Source organism: Salvia miltiorrhiza, chromosome 2 (assembly GCF_028751815.1).
Source record: "Salvia miltiorrhiza cultivar Shanhuang (shh) chromosome 2, IMPLAD_Smil_shh, whole genome shotgun sequence".
In the NCBI taxonomy this organism is placed as follows: domain Eukaryota; kingdom Viridiplantae; phylum Streptophyta; class Magnoliopsida; order Lamiales; family Lamiaceae; genus Salvia; species Salvia miltiorrhiza.
The window spans coordinates 48,348,325-48,367,446 of NC_080388.1; the positions used below are offsets into that span (position 1 = coordinate 48,348,325).

The 19,122-nt window shown below is 36.1% G+C and overlaps 3 protein-coding genes across 6 annotated transcripts; 1 reads left to right on the forward strand and 2 right to left on the reverse strand.

The window, feature by feature from the left end:
* Positions 1–3,508: 3,508 nt before the first annotated feature.
* On the reverse strand, positions 3,509–4,681 carry LOC131009643 (protein FAR1-RELATED SEQUENCE 9-like). The gene has a single exon (XM_057937056.1). It carries the CDS (start codon positions 4,679–4,681, stop codon positions 3,509–3,511), a length of 1,173 nt encoding a protein of 390 aa, XP_057793039.1.
* Positions 4,682–7,068: 2,387 nt separating this feature from the next.
* On the forward strand, positions 7,069–9,399 carry LOC131011852 (N-glycosylase/DNA lyase OGG1). Its single transcript, XM_057939727.1, has 3 exons — positions 7,069–7,812; positions 8,354–8,564; positions 8,755–9,399. Exons 1-3 carry the CDS (start codon positions 7,109–7,111, stop codon positions 9,034–9,036), a joined length of 1,197 nt encoding a protein of 398 aa, XP_057795710.1. The 5' UTR covers positions 7,069–7,108; the 3' UTR covers positions 9,037–9,399.
* A 657-nt stretch (positions 9,400–10,056) lies between these two features.
* On the reverse strand, positions 10,057–16,538 carry LOC131011853 (beta-galactosidase 16-like). 4 transcript variants are annotated; one of them, XM_057939728.1, is made up of 19 exons: positions 15,995–16,500; positions 15,141–15,236; positions 14,424–14,536; positions 13,876–13,942; positions 13,687–13,779; positions 13,468–13,611; positions 13,247–13,341; positions 13,049–13,157; positions 12,794–12,878; positions 12,603–12,721; positions 12,344–12,508; positions 12,073–12,254; positions 11,845–11,933; positions 11,644–11,753; positions 11,437–11,529; positions 11,229–11,333; positions 10,974–11,119; positions 10,575–10,896; positions 10,057–10,475 (listed from the first exon to the last, which is right to left on the reverse strand). In XM_057939728.1, the coding sequence occupies exons 1-19, from the start codon at positions 16,142–16,144 to the stop codon at positions 10,365–10,367; spliced, it is 2,394 nt and encodes a 797-aa protein (XP_057795711.1). In that variant the 5' UTR covers positions 16,145–16,500; the 3' UTR covers positions 10,057–10,364. The 4 variants fall into 4 exon arrangements, with proteins under 4 accessions (XP_057795711.1, XP_057795712.1, XP_057795713.1 ...); XM_057939731.1 differs by lacking the exon at positions 10,057–10,475 and having other exon boundaries at positions 10,575–10,837; positions 15,995–16,508; XM_057939729.1 differs by lacking the exons at positions 13,876–13,942; positions 14,424–14,536 and having other exon boundaries at positions 15,995–16,538.
* Between the last annotated feature and the right edge of the window lie 2,584 nt (positions 16,539–19,122).

Sequence of the window (19,122 nt, forward strand, 5' to 3'; positions counted from 1 at the left end):
ATTTTATCGAGTTATAAATTTTCAACTCTAACCTTAAACGTTTGGGTTTCGAAGTAGCCCATCGGGTTAATCTGGTTAAATGCGTAAAAATAAAATAATTATTTTTATTTTGTTATTCTTAATGATCTAATGTATAAAATATATATAGAAATCAAAGATATAGATTATATAGCAAGCATGAAATGCAAAAATATAAGATATTAAAGAAAAAAAATCAAGATTATATAACATATAAAATAAGTTGCTAACAATAAAATGTTCAACTTTGTTAAAGAAAAACAATAAAATATTCAACAATAGTTTGAATTAATAGAATTAAAGCATCTAAAAAATATAGAAAAGTGAAATGATGAAACTTTATAATATTTTGTCATTTTTAAATTTTTATATCTAAATATTTTATGTTATGTATTTGGGTTTCGGGCTAGCCCATCGGGTTAGTCAGACCGATCCTATCGGGTGCCGGGCTATTCGATTACGAGTTAATCGGTTGTAATTTTTATCGAGTTGAAAATTTTCAACCCTAATCCTCTCGAATTAACGGGTTAATCGGGTCAACCCACAGGTTTCGGGCTGCATTGACATCCCTATTCATTAATTGAAGTGTTTCAATTTCAATTCGCTATCCAAATGGTGATTTTTCTTAATACCTCCCCAATATTTTTTAGGGAAGATCAATCCTCCTCAAAAAGGGTGGTAAAAATGGGTATTGTCTATGTTGAACCGTATGCATGTGAACAGTGTCGTTAGGATCGTGACACGTGTTATGTCACAATAAACCAACCAAATAGTGTTTTATTAACCCAGACCGGTTCTTCACGCCTAAACCACTGGTTCAATGGAGCACATGGTTTCCGCTTTGTACTGTCCTTGTTTACTGTGCATGGCAGATACAATTTTCCTTGACCAATGAGCATTTTATTTCATGGCAGATATGATGTTTCCTTAACCAATGAATTAGCATTTTATTTCTTTGGACTTGTCTATGAAAAAAGTAGAAAACAAGTTTCGACTTCTGGTTAGTTTCGTTTTTGTGACAATAGAACTAGGGTTTTGCAGGGCAAGATATCCAAAATTTCAAATGTCAAAATTTTGAATCGTTTTTTCATTCGCAGATGGAAAGTGGAGAATCTAAAACACCGGGTATGTATATATTTCGTCGTTGTTGTTTTTTCTTTTTCTTTTTCCTTTTTTTTGGTGCGTTTGAATTTCTAATATGATCTTGTTAGTAAATTAATATTATCTCATAAAAATTCGATGGGTTCTGATTTACATGATGTTGTGGTGTTTATTTTTGTTTGAGAAGAAGAGTCACCAGTTCAACCAAAGTTCCTTGAAATTTTTGGTTGTTATGGGTTAAGCCGTCTTCTGTGTTCTTCCATACACGGTACGCGTTCCACGGCTACGCAATTTATTGTAGGATTCTACACGGTACACGACACACGGTTACACGATACACGTGTTCTTATTTTTTTGGTTTTTGTAATATATGTTCCATGTAATTTTCGGCACCTACTACCTACTACATGAGTAGAAATTGCATGTTCTACATATCATGATGAATTGATGATGTACTTTTTTTTGTAACTGCAATGGAAGTGAGGAGTAGATGTAGTGTGTTGTATGTGGACGAGATTAGAGGGCTACTATCGGAGTCTAACATGTGTCAATTGCGGAACTCTTGCTTTGGACATTTGTTCGACGTCCGTGAGCTTAAATTCCAGGGAGAATTAATGAAGTTGTTGTGTAGGAGGTTACATTCAAATGGAGTTGATAAGAGTACACTATTGTTTAAGTTTGGTAACCGTATTGTTGAGTTTGGTGGAGCAGACTTTTGTGTTATGTCTGGTTTAAAATTTAGTGGCCCTTTGTCACTCCCAAAACAGTCCAACTTCCATTCGGATGTGTTTGAATCTCGCTCTATATTGTTTCTTCATGATATAGATCTGAAATTTCGAAAGACATGTGCAGAGAGTGGAAGGAATTCTGATACGAGTCTAAAGCTAGCATTTTTAGTCATCATATACGGAATGTTAGTTATGAATGATTTTCAGAGTGTTAAATTGGATCTGGGCTATTTGCATTTGATGGACGATCTTAAGAAGGTTAACGAGTATCTATGGGGTTAAGCTGCTTACGATTTTCTTGTGAGATCAACACATCGTTTGAAGAGTGAATTGTTGAATTCAGCAAATGAAAGTGATGATACTTTTGTGGAAGCATATGGATTTGTTTGTGCATTGCAATGTTGGTCATATGAAGTAAACCCTGCATTGGCGACAATGTACGCATCGTTGAACCTTGAAGAGTTAGAGTCATTTCCTAGAATCCGAAGATGGGCTCCTATTTCAGATTTGAATTCATTAGGAGATGCTTTGCCCAAGTGTTTTTTGCCAACTCCGGTAAGAATCATTTTGCGGTGGTACTAATCATTTACACTATAATTGTGTAAGAATTAATTTTGTTAACATTCAAATTTTTCATTTTCATGTAGGTTCGCATATCCTTGACTTCTGGAGAAATTGAAAAGTTGTTGGACCTGGGTATATCTTCGCCAATTCATGTTGCATCGCCAAGTTCCATTATTAACATACCGAAGAACGTTGGACGCAAGCTTGATTTTGGTAGCGTGGAGCGTAAAGAAGCTGACACGAATAATGAAACACGTAAGAGGAAGAGTTCAAGTTTTCGAAGCTCACCTTTGACCAGCAATGAGTCGAAGTCTATGGCCAATGTTGAAGGTTCGGTTAGTAGAGTAAAGGCGATGAAGAATCGTGTTCCGAAATTGAGTTTGAGTCGTAAAGGCATGCAAAATTCAAAGGATCAAACTCCGCCTGGTGAAAGCAATTCCAATGTCAATTTTCTTAGTCCTTTCAATGAAAGCTTTGGCGGGCATGGCAACGACAATGTGAGTTATTTATAATTTATTTAAAGAGAGACATGCTACATGATAAGTTGAGACATTTGAAAGACATTGGCAGGAAATCTTAGTTTGTATGCATGTCACAATTATTTAATTTGTCTAAAGAATTTGAATCATTTAAAGTTAACATATAACGTATTTGTTTGTACCTTATAAAGCACAATCATCTTTTAGTCCAAAAAATTGCATGCTCTCCAACTTCACAACAAGTTTCTCGGATTGAAATGCATATAATATTTGAATAGACTACCGAAGCGATATTTGGAATAGACGGACATCAAATACTTCCAATAAATAAGTATTTACAGCTTTTCTACAAGTAAATCAACCGTGAATAACTAAATAAATTGCTCCACAATAAAACACACATGCAAATTCAAATCAAGAGAGGCAAAGAGATAGGTTAAATGAAAGTCTAAACTCAATATATGAATTAGATTAGGGCCTTGAATGTTAATCTAATCCATCGCAAACAATTCAAAAGACACAAGACTTGAAGTTTGGCCACAGAGGCAACAAATACAATCCATCACGACAAAAGGCAACAAAACTAACCCAAACATATGGAAGTAAGAATACGTCGATCTAATCCACCGAAAAACGATCGGAGTCGTCCAACTCTTCATTGTGGTTAGCTTGCGAACAATCTACATCTGCATCTGCATGGATACAAGTATTGATAGTTAGTGGATCGCAGATAAGCTTCCGAAAATGCCAATAAATAAATTGCTGGCCTTGAAGTACTGCTTTATTTGCTTCCGCTACACGACCTACCCAATATTTACTAAACATTTTGCGCCTAGGCCGAGTCTTCCTCTTTTGAATGGGGTTTTTTATAGTCCGATGCAGTTGCTCACGAGTGGATTTATGTGACCCCATATCACTGCTTCCCAAACTGGCTTCGTTTCTCAAATTCTTCAATGCAACTTCCATGTTATTTATGTATTCATTGATTGCATTTCGGCAATTTGAATCATCTTTGCACTCAGCCAAAATGTCGTAAACACGTTTCGTGTTGTGGTTCACGAAAATCGTGTTACTCAAGTTGTTTGTTCCCCACTCATCGCTTGCATCATCAATTGGAGCTACTCTTTCTTTTGAGTCACGCCTCCATCTTTTCAACAACATCTCAGGTGGAACGCTATCCATGTTCAAATGAAAATAGACTCTAAATAAGTGGCGGCACATAATGCCCTCAGTCTCCCACATATGGCACGAACACCATGCCATTTCTGATTCTTGATTGAACCTAACAGTCCGGAAACCTGTTACTGCCAATCTTGAAAACACTTTGAACACCAACACCTCATCGTTTAAGTCGGGGGGTTCGTGTGTCATCTTAACTGAAACTGTATGCAGAGACTCGTACTCAAAAGATCTGAAGATGTTCCTGGTACATAGCTCAGCAACCTGGACTAAGATGCCACTTTGTTGCACAAACATTCCAGGCGTTCCACGACACAGAGCGTCCTCTTCAAACTCGGTTCGACGCCAATTTTTCAGAATGCGTTCAAAACCAATGACAAAATCATAAAAGGTAGAGGTCGAGCTACACAAATCTTTGATTATTTTATTCGTAACTTCACTTCGAGATGTCGCATGTAAACCACCGGAAAATTTATCTCTAATGAAAGCGGAGGACCAACGCTTCCTCAAATTATACATGGTTGAAAACCATCTATTCTTCGACAAGTTGTGCTCTACAATCAAACTAAGCCAAGTAGTTTCAAATTCTTCCTCGCTTTCACAACCATTCATTCATTGGTACCACAAAGTCTTGAACCCCTTATCGTTGTTTAGTTGCCCAAATTGCTTCGCCGCATTTTTGTTAACATGCCACTGACAAAATCTGTGTGCTTTTTGTGGAATGTGTGATCACCACCATTCATAAGGGCCTAATCTTGGTCTGAGAATATTATTGACGGCTCTTTTTGATACATAGCCTCGAGGAACGTTTTAAACAACCACACGTAAGACTCACTTCTTTCATTAGTCAAGAAGCCAACTGCAAACATAACGTTCGTCTCCGGTGATGGTTTATGCCAACAAATGGAACACAAATCAAGTCATACTTGTTGGTCTTATATGTAGAATCAACAGATAAAACATCGCCAAAATGTTGATAATCTATTAAGCATCTAGAATCCCGAAAAAATAGATTTTTCAACCTTTACCTTCCAAAAATATGATGGGTCGCTGCGTCCTTTCTCTGTGAAAAACTCCAACAATCGATTCACATCTGCATTTGCCACCTTATTCAGGTTTCTAGCTTCACAACACATCTCATTGTATACATCCTTGCGTGTGAATCCTATGTTTGCACGACATCCAGCTTAATTCTCCAAGAAACGGTATGCACGGCTAACGCCAATCGCACTTGACTTCATACCCATGATGAAACGCTTCTGAGTATGTTTCATATTGCGGGCTGAGCGAAGTAAATAACTCTGACTTGGCTTAAGCAACTCATGGTTGTGTTGCTTCGCAAATAAAGTTACAATCCACGGAGAATCGATGTGATCCCTACAGATGCGTAACCTTGCCCTACAATTGCTCATGTACGTTTGCTTCTTATAGGCAGCCACTCTGCCATTTGAGCGCTTCCTATCGGTTTGTCCAGCACAAGAACAGAGAAAGGCTTTCGAGCATACATCTAATGTACCTTAGAAATACCCTTGACTTCCTTTTCTGACCGAAAAACCCATAAGTCCAGCATATCGCCGATAAGCTTTTAAAACATCCTTCACGCTGCCAAACACACATCCAACCTTAATCATAGATTCAGCTTTACTTTGCAACTCCTCAACACAATTCATCGGAACTTCATCGGTTTCTTGCGCATCCTCATCGATACTATTCTTAGGAGTACCCATGTCCACATCATCGCCCGCTTCATCCTCGTCACTGCTGCCCGAAAGCATTCTTTCATCCGGCGACACCTCCATTTCATCGGTAGAGACGTTATCACCAAAATGACCAAAATTTGCTCTACCGCTCAAACTATCATCACCTTCATCACGCCCGTACGATATATTCAAATCTACTCTCATTTTGCATCAATGCCAAATAAATATATCTGTAATGGATAACGGGGTTTTTAACAATCAACGAAACAAATTTTAGGAAGAACATTATAAGCATACTGTGTATCGTGTAAGAAAAGCATAGCGTGCAACCGTGTAAGAAGAACATAGCGTGCAACCGTTTAAGAAGAACATAATAGCGTGTATCGTGTAAGGAAGAACTTAGCGTGAATCTTGAAACAGAATATGAGATTAAAAAAAAAAATTGACGGATACCATAAACGAAAAACAGTGTGGATTTATCTTGAGACAGAAAAGGGAAAAAAAATAACAAAAAAAGCTTTCCTCCAGCATTATAATGGAAAATAAAAGGATATTACCTGCCCGAAAATAATTCTTGTCTGAAAAACGGACCGCAAAATTTCTGTTACAACAATCGAAAACGTCTCAAGAAAAGGAAGCTCAAATACATTTTGCTAAGAACAAAATTGTCCTATGAGTAAGCTCAGGGAAGGGAAGGAAGCTCTAATACTTAATGCTTCAATAAAAAAAACGTCTCAGAGAAGGAAGCCAAAAAACAAAAGAAAATACGAATATATGAAACGCGAATATTAACAACACAGTTTTCAAAGCACCAAATTTGAAAAATAGGAATAGTTAAATCAGAAAACCATGTACTCATTAGAACCGGCGATATTGGACACGGGTAACCGGTCTGGGTTACTAAAAGCCGAACCGAACTGGTTTCGCATAAGGGGACACGTGTCATGATCCTAACAACAGTGTTCACGTGAACACTGTTCGGCATAGACGCTTCCGTAAAAATGTACTCCCTCTTTCCCTGAAATAAGTTCTTCTTTTCCTTTTTTGGGAAGTTCCTCTTTCTTTCTTTTCATTTTTGGATAACTACCTCACCACTAATAATACTTTATTTATTCTTACTTTTCATTTTTTCACTACTCTCAATACTAATTATAACACTTTTTCACATTTTCATCACTCACAATACTAATTGTATAACATATTTTTCTCCACTATTAATACACTTTATCATTTTTTCTTAAAATCCGTGTCGTCCCCAAAAAAGGAACTTATTTTGGGGCCAGATGGAGTAATTTATTGGTCGGAAATTCATATCAGCGAAACCCTCATCATCTTCTACATGCAGTCACCGAGATTATTCGCAAGAATGAAAAGACCGAAATCTCCCTTGCCTCCCACTCCTTCAACCCCTCCAACGCCGCAGCAGCGCCAATCCTTCACCAAACTCATCACTTCTGTTTCCAGGAAACGCCGCAACATTCTCCAAAATCCCCAACCACTCCCCCCCTCCGAGATCAAATGGAAGCCCCTCAACATCAGCAAGTCCGAGCTCTACCTGCCGCTCACTTTCCCCACCGGCCAGACCTTCCGGTGGAAGAAAACCGGGCCGCTGCAGTACACCGGCCCCGTCGGGCACCACCTCATCTCCCTCAAACAGCTCGACGACGACTGCGTGGGGTATTTTTGTCATTTCACGGACAGCGAGGACTCCGCGAGAATCGATCTTTTCGATTTTCTGAACATGGAGATTTCGTTGAATTCGCTTTGGGACGAATTTAGGGCTGCCGATGCGAGGTTTGCTGAGCTGGCGTTGCATTTGGAGGGGGCTAGGGTTTTGCGGCAGGACCCCTTGGAATGTTTGATTCAGTTTATTTGCTCGTCCAATAATAATATTCAGAGGATTACGAAGATGGTGGATTTCATCTCGTCCAAGGGGAGATTTTTGGGGAATGTGGGAGGATTCGATTTTTTCGAGTTCCCGTTGCTGGAGAAGCTGGCGCTGCTGTCGGAAGCCGAGCTTAGAGAAGCTGGTTTTGGGTACAGGTAGATATTTTATTTATGAATTTTAGTTTTGTTTGAAGTTCATGTGTGTGATAGTTACTAGTTTTGGGATATTATGGGAGTCAATTTTAGTTTGCTTATGCATATTTGATGGAGTTCTGATAGAAACTTGTATTTGCAATGCTCGCTGCTTTCACCTATTTCTTGATGGTTGATTCATATTTGTGCTTTGATTAGTTAATTGGTGTTTCTATTGATAGCACATGAAAGAGTCTTATCTCACCAATGTAAGCACCAGGGAGAGACTTCAAGTTGTCAATGTATCTAGAGACCTATGTAAGCACCAGGTCACTAGCACCACGTGATGCTTAACAAAAGAAGGCCTTCCATATTTCAGTACTAAAAGCATTGCTATACATACATCATTATTTCATTTCACTTCTCACAAATTGCGTCAACTTCTTGCTACTCCAGATAGTGGAGTATTTGTCATTGTCACATTGCATACTCTTCACATTTCTAAGTGAGAAGGATACTTCCCATCTTCTTGAGGCGTTGTAAATTTGTATTGAAAATTGATCAGGGCTAAATATATTGTTGGCACCATCGCGGCTTTGCAATCAAAACCTGGAGGAGGTCTGGAGTGGCTTGCTTCTCTTCGTAAATTAGATCTTCAAGGGGCAGTTTGTGGTCTCTCTAGTTTACCTGGTGTCGGTCCGAAGGTTGCTGCGTGCATTGCTCTTTTCGCCTTGGACCAGCATCACGCCATTCCTGTCGATACTCACGTGTGGAAGGTTAGCACATCTCAATTCCTTTTCTGAGGCCAATGACTTTTATGTGACTATCTAAGCTTTCTTCTTATTTATTTATTTGGTTAAAAATTGATGTTTTATAAAAAGTGTACTTGCATCATCTTGTGGAGAGTAAGGGAGATTATATTTGATTAATTTTACTAATCTACCTATTTACCTTCTGTTATAAAAGATCGCGACCAGGTATCTCATCCCTGAACTGGCAGGGACGAGCCTGACACCTAGGATCTGCAATCGTGTTGCAGATGCTTTTGTGAGCAAATACGGGAAGTATGCTGGCTGGGCGCAAACCCTGCTATTCATCTCCGAACTTCCTTCCCAGAAAGCTATGTTGCCATCAAGCGTCTGGGATACTGAGGGAAGAAGAAGCTCAGTCGAGATTCAAGTCAAAATCGAGACAATACACCAAGCAAAGGAAATTCCCCGCAGCAAAAGGAAAATCAGAGGTAAATGAGAAGAAACTCTGTGTACCTTAAATATGGAATGAGGTGTCTGGAGGGAGACGCGCCATGAACGTACTCGAAAGGCGAAAATCAGAGTTTTTTTATTACAACAGCAGCAGCTTGTCTGGAGTGGCTGGCATGGTGATGGATAGCTTCATATTATATTATCCATGTTTCTTTCACTGGTTCATGCTATGTATGCTGAAGTTGCTGGAGAAATCTGCTTGAAATCATTATTTCTTGCAAATGTAGAAAGAAATGAGTGGATTAGGGCATAGTTTCTCTGACATGTTGTATAGGGGTGAAGCAAGATTCTTTCTGTACAACTAGGACTATGATTCTCATTCATCAAATACACTACTAGTTTGACATTATGTTAGGACCTTTATTTCCTTCAAATTCAAATTAAGGATGAAAGTATTTCTATAATATAGATACAGACTAGTAATTTTTAAATGTTGGTACTACTAATCCTTACATCCTTACTACTTGATTGTTATGTACTAAGTTGTGGGAGCCTCTTGATTTTATTTACAGTTAATGAGTTATATAAACATTCCTCAAACTAAGAAACTTTATAAACTCGTAAAATAATTAGATTTCATTATCAAATGCATTTTTTTTTCTTGTTTATATTCCGACCTTGTATGATATCATTGATGATGTAATAGATATGGATTACTCTTGCCTTTTAGTTGCACTCTCATTGTATATAATCAAAATATACCTTATCAATTCCTGCAGTCTGTTATCTTTGATTAAATTGTATAATTGTAATAGCATCTAAACGTTTTGCTAAATTACAATCACCGCCTATTCTTGCTATAAAAAAAAAATTCGCGGACGGAGAAGATAGTTTTACCATGGAATTGGAGATTTTATGATCAAAATGATGATGAATGATAGAATGCATTTATGTTCAACTGTGAACTGATTTCATGTGACAATTTCAATAGTTGAAAGGTATTTACATTTCTTGCAATCTCAATGCAAACATGAAACTTCGATTTTTCATGTTTAAGAAAGTCCTAGTTTGCACCACAGCTTTCTCATTTATTTAAGTAGGACTTCTCTATTTACATGAATCTTGTATTAGGAAAATTTCTCAGCTACAAACTAAATTTCTATTGCCTGTTAATAGCATTGAGATATCATTCACTGAATATTAGAACAACTCGAATACATAGGCATTGACTGAAAAAGAATTCCACTATATATGTCATTTGCTCTTTATTCTTTAGGTTATAACATAATTGTGTTGGATCTAATGAACTATCTTGTTGTATATGCTTGTGATTTCCTGTTTCTGCTTTAGTGTTGTGTGTTAGTATATCCACCATCACTGGCATTCGGCCTCGATCAACAGATCTTTTGAAACTCCGGGGCATGGATCACCTCCAAAGCTTCTGTACGACCAAGGAACCGAGCACATCCTCCTCCCTAAACAAGCCTGGCGTAGCATAGCTGTGTGAGCTGATTCTTCTCAAGGCTGGCAGACGAAAAACATTGGAATAATGAATGACGTGTAAAGGAAATCAAAAAAGCTTACTCTCTCCACGACGTTGAAAGAGCTGGTTGAATGGCATCTCCCAGCAGCATAACTGCTGCAATCACCTAAAGGGCTTCCAAAGCTTGCAAACAAGATGTTTGAGATGTTTTTGCTTTTAGGGCAACGGAGCCGGACTTTAGGTCTTCTCCCCCGTTTCATCTGATACGAAATCACTGGAGGTGGACTGGAATCTGAGACGTGCCCACACACTCTTGTTACTGAGACAGTGTCTACTGATACGCCTAAGGGATTAGCAGCTTCTTCTTCAAATAGTATTAGGAGGTTATTTGTAGGTTTCAGGAAGGATCTTGGTATATGGTACCTGAATTTTTTTGGTACCATTTATGAAATGCAATAAAATGAATTTAGCTGCATAACTTAGGTGTGATCTGATCTTACCATATTTGTGAAGGCGAGCCGTTAGGTTGGGGAAAGGAGATCCAGTAGCGCCCGATGCTTTCACCGTTGATCCAAGCTGCACCTTTCCCCATCGAGCCCAGATTCAGCGCGACAGGATCAGCCCCCTCAGGCGCGTCAAAATTTGACTGACAAGAAATGCACAGGTATGAAATAACTAACTAAAACATCAGATTAAATAGAATATTCAATTTCATTGTTGTGAACTTAATACATTTTGGAGAGCAGTATTGTTACCTTGTACCATTTAAGTTGCTGAGAAGAGTGGTTAAATTTGCTCCATTCTGCTTTGCTTGATCCTTCTTCTGTGTAAAGCTGCAACTTCTCTCCTACTAATCCAACCTTGGCAACAATAGTGAAACCATTTCAAGAAAGGAAAGAAAAAATCAGTTTTTAACACAGAAATTTTTATAAAACTAGGCATGTTTTCTCAGGTCATGTGTACCTGATATCCCCATGAATAATAAGTTAAGTCTTTATCTCCAATGCTCGCGTTTCGCAATCCAGAAGCTCTACCCTCCATATGTGGCCCTGAATCCTAGAGTTTCCAGTTGGAAATTTGAATGACATGGAAAGATTGATTTAAATAGATCTGTGTTACTTGATTCTGCTATATGTCCAAACACAAGCTTAAACTCGAAAGCAAGTATACCGGTAGGCCAATCATAATGCTTAGCAAGGAGATGTTGTTTACTCCACTTTTGAAAGGGGCATCAGTCTCTAAAGTGAAGCTTTGATTTCTATAGATCCCATGTCTTGAACCTGAGGAAAAACTCAGAGTTGAACATGTTTTTTTTCTTGAATAAAAAAAACCAATGTGTTTAGTTATGAGACTACTACAGAATTATCTCACCAAAAAATACTTCATTCACAAATGCGCGCAATACATGACCACGAGAATCTACAGTGATCACAGACTGCAACTCCTCAGATTGCTGATAACTATAATGAAAATTAAAAATGTTGCTATTAGTAGCTTGTGATGCCTAGATTACTATTTTTCATGGTTGGCTTTTAAGTCCATATAGTTAAGCTATGCACATTTTGTTTTCTCATTATGAAAATTAACCAAAACATTTACCTGGCAGTGTACCATAGATAATCAGATGCATCTTTGGTGGTGTTCATCTGCTCGAGCAGTGAATCCGACCTGAGCAAGGTGTCGCTGAACGATGGAATAGCTTCATCAAATTCTTGCCATCTCTCTGGTGAGTCCAACTTCACAACTGGCTTCATTGTTCTTGTACTATATTGGCTACTCACCTGTTGATGACATAAAATCTTAATGATTATGTAACAATATTACATAGATGGATTTCTTGCATATATGGAGATCATGTTGTGAATCTTGCCTTGGCCGTGTTAAACGCGACAGTTTTGCAGTCGGGCAAGATGCTAATCGACTTACGTGGAAGTCTATACGTTTGATCTTGAAATCGGACTTCTGCATCACTTGCTGCATCTGTGTTCACAAGAAATGCTGCACATTCTCCATTTCCACCATTGTAGACATAGGCCTGCTTCAAGAAATTAGTTCTCATTGAAATGCAAGTAGACTGATAAAAGCATATGACCATTTTTTTTCTTGATTTTTTTATTTTTACTTTTTACCTGTTGCCGTGAACCTAAAGAGAAATTAGTTTTAGTTCCATAAAGTAGTGTTTGTGAGCACAGCTTAACTGCTGCATGCATCTCCTTGAGATGACCCCATTTTGGCTGCCTGATCAAACCTGTACGTTTTTCAGAAAAAATTATATCAAGATTTTTTTTTCTTGTACATATTTGCATGAATGCTATGATACCATATTCATCCAATGGAGCTTGATCGTAGTAACTAGTTAGCATAAACGCGGATGCATTCCTTCCGAAATTGGTGCCCCCGTGATACTGCAAGATCAAGAAAATGTGCGTTTGAGATCAAATGGTAAAATAATTAATGTCTAAGGCTAAAGGTCTCGAATTTGAGTTCACTACCTTGCGACTTTTAAAAATTTATTTATGCAGCAAAAAAAGATTTTGAATTTGGATTTGGGTTAGACTATGATATGAATTCTTACCATGTAATAGTTTATGTAGCTCCCATTCATCTTGACTATGAATAGAGCAACATGGTATGCAATGTCCTGAGCTGGTCTCACTTTGGTGGTATTGCCATAATTGTCATAACTTGACATATGCATAATAAGATAAAATAAAAATTATTGTGTTATAATATCTCATTTTATAGCCTTCAAATTCACTAATAAACTTCTTACAAATGTGTCCAGTCTTCTGTCCACATTGCTGGCTTATTTGGTGAATTTGGTCCAACAAATGTCTCTCCACACATCATCCCATTGCAGGAATTAATCTGCACATATGAAACATCAAATTTGATTCTTTCTTAGCAGTGGGCCATCTTGGGCCCAATATGAAACATTAGTTGGCCCATTTAGGCCCAATGAATATAAAAATGTGAGATTTTGGTGGGCTTTACCACTGGATCTGGAGCATCATCTTGCTTGCACATGACCCACGGCACACCGGTGTTGAGGCCCACGGCCATCGCCGCAGCCCAACGGACATACGACGGCCCTTTATCGCCGAAAGCTTTTTCCACATTTTGATATTCGTTTTCAATCTTGAATTTTTAATTTTTTGTTATTTTATTTCCAATTAGGAACCTATTTGAATTTGGAAAGAGAAATTTTCCTACCTGGGAAACTATGATGGGCCCCCCTTGTGAGGCGTATAAGTTCTCCGATTTCATCATGTTTACTATTTTGGTCGTGAAATTTTGCATGTAAAACTGTCACTCAAAAATAGAGAACGTCATAATTAATTTGCAGTTTCGAAATAACACCATAGCCATTATTAAATTGTATGTTAAGATATAAATATATACCTTAAATGGTTCGTTATCGGTTCGGAATTCAATATTGGGTACGTCATGGAGCCAAAACGGCAAACCTCTACCAAAATTGTAAATATGGATAGGTTTGAAAGGGAAATAATTAATAATTAATGATTGATTTGAGGTGTAGTATTAATTTTGGGAAAGGGATTATGGCTAATAAAAATAATTAATTACATATAAATACATCAATTTTAGCCAAAATTTAAATTTAATGCATACTTAGAAAAATTCAATAAAATACACGAACTTTATTAGTTGTTCAATTTTGACTCCAGTGAGCCATGTAGATGCCACATAGATGCCATATAGATTCCACATTGACGTCAGATAGATGTCATGTCAATTTCGATGAGCCACGTATATTCAATGTCATTTTTTAATTTGAGAGAGATGAAATCAGAGTCAAAATTGAACAGCTAATAAAGTTTGTGTATTTTATTGAACTTTTCAAAATAGGCGTCAAAAATAAATTTTGATCAAAATTATATATTTACATGCAATTATTCCTAATAAAAACAAAGGTTTAGTGAATTTACCCATAAGACCATTCACCCTCGATAAACGGCCCAATCCGAAGGCAAGCATACAAACCTTGAGATTGTATTTCTTTTATAAAACGTAATAAATCACGTCTCCCACTAAAATCATACTGAAATTCCATTGGAAAAGATATCAGTATTGAAACTATTAAAGAAACACTTACATACATTAATAAAGAAACACTTGCATACATTTATCCACAAAAACTTGTTTAAGTAAAGTAAGTTGGACACGAAAATTAAGAAGTATTTAAGAACTCTAATTAATTATTTATATCTTTTAATTATATCATTATTAATGAAACAGACAAAAATGAAAAATAAGTCATTATCAGTAGGATAGATAGAGTATTAAAAAAAGAAACAATATTGCAAATTTTATTCCATATCATCATATCAGAACCGATCACCTACCCACCGTGGGCAAGCATAACATGCCCACCACTGATGTGGGCAAGCATAACATGCCCACCACATCATAGTGGGCACGTTATGCATGCCCACGGTGGATAGGTGATCGTTTCTGATCATCATATATATTAAAAAAATGGTATTAAATAATTTTATATTATTATATAATTAATTTATAATAATGAATCCCGTCGAATTTCGACGGGCTCGATCCTTACTAGTAATTTGTGAAGAATAAAAAGAAGTGGTCATAAATGATGTGTGGCAAAATGAAGGCTGAGAAAGCGTAAATGTGTGATATACCTGTCCCGGTTGGGGCTCATGAAGGTTCCAAAAAACATAAGTGTCAATGGCATCTAGTCCGCCGCTTTTGGCTTTCGAAATTAACGATGCCCACATCTGTATAATTACCTGCTATTTAATATATACTCTACACCAACTACATTTTTTGTTGCTTTTTCCAAATAAATCACACAATTTACCAAACACCAGTAATTGTGGTAAAAATGGAGCTAAAAAAAAATTGTGGTAAAAACAAGTAGAGCAGTAGTTCACGAGCTGGAATCTTTTTTTTTTTCTTCTCCATAGGTCCTTTCAAAATTAATCATTCTATTCATTTCATTGCACGTGATAGGTTTAATTATTGGATTTTAAGAAGAGTAAAGATTTTTGTGGGCGATGTTGCTTTCGCGCCGTACATTTTGTAATGAAAAATGTGCACACAACAAATTTATCTGAAACTACATTTTGTAATGAAAATGTGCACACAACAAATTCATCTGAAGACTGAAACTTAAATGCCAAAAAAAGAGATTGAGGTGGCACTTACTTTAAAATTCCCAATTATACTATTATATGGTATATAGGTAGGAGAAAAATACTAACAATTAAGATGTGAACCGATCGAATTTGACACGCTAAAAGAGGTGCAAGCACATATCCTATACGATTTTGTGAGGATCAACAAATTGATTAATTTGAGATAAATTGGAGTATTGATTATTATTATTTTTTGAAGAAACATAAATTTGTGTTAAGATGGACTCAAAGATAAAGAAAAAAAAAATCATAGAACTTTGGTGATATCATCAATCAAAAGAATTAAGTAGGCCACACAAAATCTGTGTGTGTATGTGAGAGAAAGAGAGAGGGATTACATCAGGGGTGCTTCTTGGGTAATGGATTGAACCGGAGAAGATGAGCTTCCGCTGGCCGCCGATGATGAGCGACCTTCCATCATAGGTGACATCGCCACCACTCACCGCCGCCGCAGCCACCACCGCGCCGAGCCACCACAACCACACCATATTATATAAAATAAATTTCTCCTGCCCTTTTTCTTTCTCTACATATATACGAAAATGCTCATCAAGAAATCTAACTTTCCAACTAATGCCATGAGACTTCAGCGTCAGTGTGTGAAGTAACTTAATTAGTCATTCAAACGTATAAGCAAAGAAAATGAGCCGTAAATTGAAGGCCAGGGAAGGTAGATAAGGAAATATGCATGAATTGTTGCACTAAAACATGCCCTCATATATCACTATATAAAGCCCAAAATTCCTCCATTTCTTTCCTAAAGACAAAACACAATTAAACTGTTGAAATTGTTTATATGTAATAGTAGGCCAAATAATGAAATTAAAGAAGAAAACACAAAAAATATTTATCTATAATAGCCCCCAAAAAATCATCGACTTCTCTCCTTATCATGTGAAGGTATGATGGGCTGTATAATGGAACAAATTTTTGACAGCTATAAATTGTTTGATTTGGAACAAGAGAGCATTGTTCGCATGATTCACTTACCTGGTACCAATTTGGGATGAGATTCCACATTAATTGTTTCTATACAAATAAACATAATCTACGTAGTAAATAGGCTCTACGCACCAAATATACCATCTCAAACTATCACAATTTTTTTAATATCTATCATGAACTATAGTTTTTGACCAATTATATCCCAAATTACAGGAAACTATAAATGCCAATTTATATTTGAGCAAATTTTTCAATATCAGAAAACGTACTGTTGGAAATTTTACTGTGGTCTGACGTGGAAATCTATATCTATATAGTAGTAATATACTTCTTTCCGTCGCACGAATCTTGACACGTTTGATTTCGGCACGGGAATTAAGGAATTATAGATTAGTGTTTTAAGTGTGTAGTCAATAAAGTATAAAAATGATAAAGTATGAGAGAGAAAGTAATAAAAGTGATAAAGTAAAAGAAAGGGTAGTAAGTACCTTATTTGGAAATGTGTCAAGATTCGTGTGGGACGGAGGGAGTATAAAATAGGAGTTTTTTCCTTCTTTTTTTTCTCTCTCTTCTCCCACCAATTTTTTATATAATTTAATTCTTTTCTAAACATCATCAAATTTAATTTATGAAAACTATTTAATGTACATCTTAAATTTAAGTTCGTGATAAAATATTTAATATGGTATAAAAATTATCAAAAATGAATTTAAAACGGATAAATTACGAAAAATTTAAAATATTTTATTTTCTCGCTCGTCGTTAAAATTTTAAATTTTTATTTATGTTTGTGTATGAAAATATTTATTTATATATTATGACGTGTAATACTCTATAATAATAATGTGCAATGTTAATTTTTATTATCAAATGGTTTAAAATTATTTAATAACTATAATTATCATTATAGTTTATGTAGAATTAAAAATTTGTGTTTTTAAATTTGGGAATTTATTGAGTAATTGATGTGGATTATTTTATTTTATTTTTAAATCATATTCTACATTTGTTTAAGTATGTTTAATTTCGGTGTTCATTGTGCATCACACAGATGAGCGTACTAGTAATATTTAAAATAAATTTTTCTATGGGTGACAAATATTTTTTGGTCAAAGTCCATAGTTAATAACACATGAAAGTGGGAAAATAATCAAAATGACCATACAAAGATGGAAAAATAACTGCACACATGTGAAATTGACGAGCTCCAAGATCTATCACAAAAAGAATCTTTAATGCCTCAACTTTGCCACTTAAATTAGGCTTTATTGGCGTCATCGATCAACCTTCTTTAAATCACGATGTGTACACATTTTTTTAGTTACGTGTACGATTTCTTTAAGAAATGAAATTTGGCAATGTGTACCTACCAATGATCAAATTTAACACATAACCCATGCATCCCTTGATTGATTCCAATCTAGCCATAAGCAAAGTGAGCACTTAATCAATTCATACTTAAATAATAACTATGCTCCAAGAAAACATACTTCCCCATCTCCAAAAAAACATATGCAATTGATTATTTTGAACGTTTTCTTAAAATATTCATTTTCTATTTTTAGACATTACTCGACTCATAACAAAATAGAACCCTTTTTTTATTCACACATATTCACATAATTTTTCTTAAAATCCGTATCGCTAAAAGCGCAACATATTTTTCAGAGAGGGAGGCGATACAAATCATACAATTTATCTAATTCAATTATCACAATAAAATATTTGGTGTAAGGTTAAATTAGCGAGCATGAGAAATTGCATGATCCGACACGACTATATTATTCATTGCGACTTCGTCGTTAGCTCTTTTTTTTTTTTTAAAAAAATGTTTGTGATGGAGTATTCGTCGTTAGTTTATTTATTTAATTGAATAATTTTTTTTGTTACGCTTTGCGATAGTATTGCTCGTCATTAGTTTATTTCCTAAATCGAATCTTTTTTATTATACTTTGCGATGGAATCATCTGTCATTACATTATTGATTTATTTAACTAAATAATTTTCAAATTGAATTTCGTGATGGAGAATGTAAGTCGCAATATCTTAAGTGACGCGCGGCACTTGAATTCGTCGGTTTGGGCAATAACAAAAATGAAAAAGCAATGTTCAATGGTATTTGGCAATGTGTTTGTTGGAAGGTTTGGAAAGCTAGAAACGATGGAATTTTTTAGAATGGAAATTCAGACGTTGGTAAAACTGTGGAAGACATTATCGGGTGCACATGGACATGGGTTAAGGCTGTCAATCCTCGTGCTTTTTGTTTCTCATACCATGACTGGGCTTTTGATCCTTTTAGTTGCTTTCCTTCCTCTTTGTTTTCTTAGCTGTTTTGATGCTTCTCTCTGCGTCACTGTGATTGTATTGCTCGAACTTGAGTACTCCTTCTACTCTTTTGGTTATTTTTAATAACATTTTCTCTTGATCTTTCAATAAAAAAAAAAAAAAAAAAAAACTAATGTTCGTTGTAAACATTGTTGTTAATTAATAACTGATGTCTTTTTCCTTGCAATACTCGTCA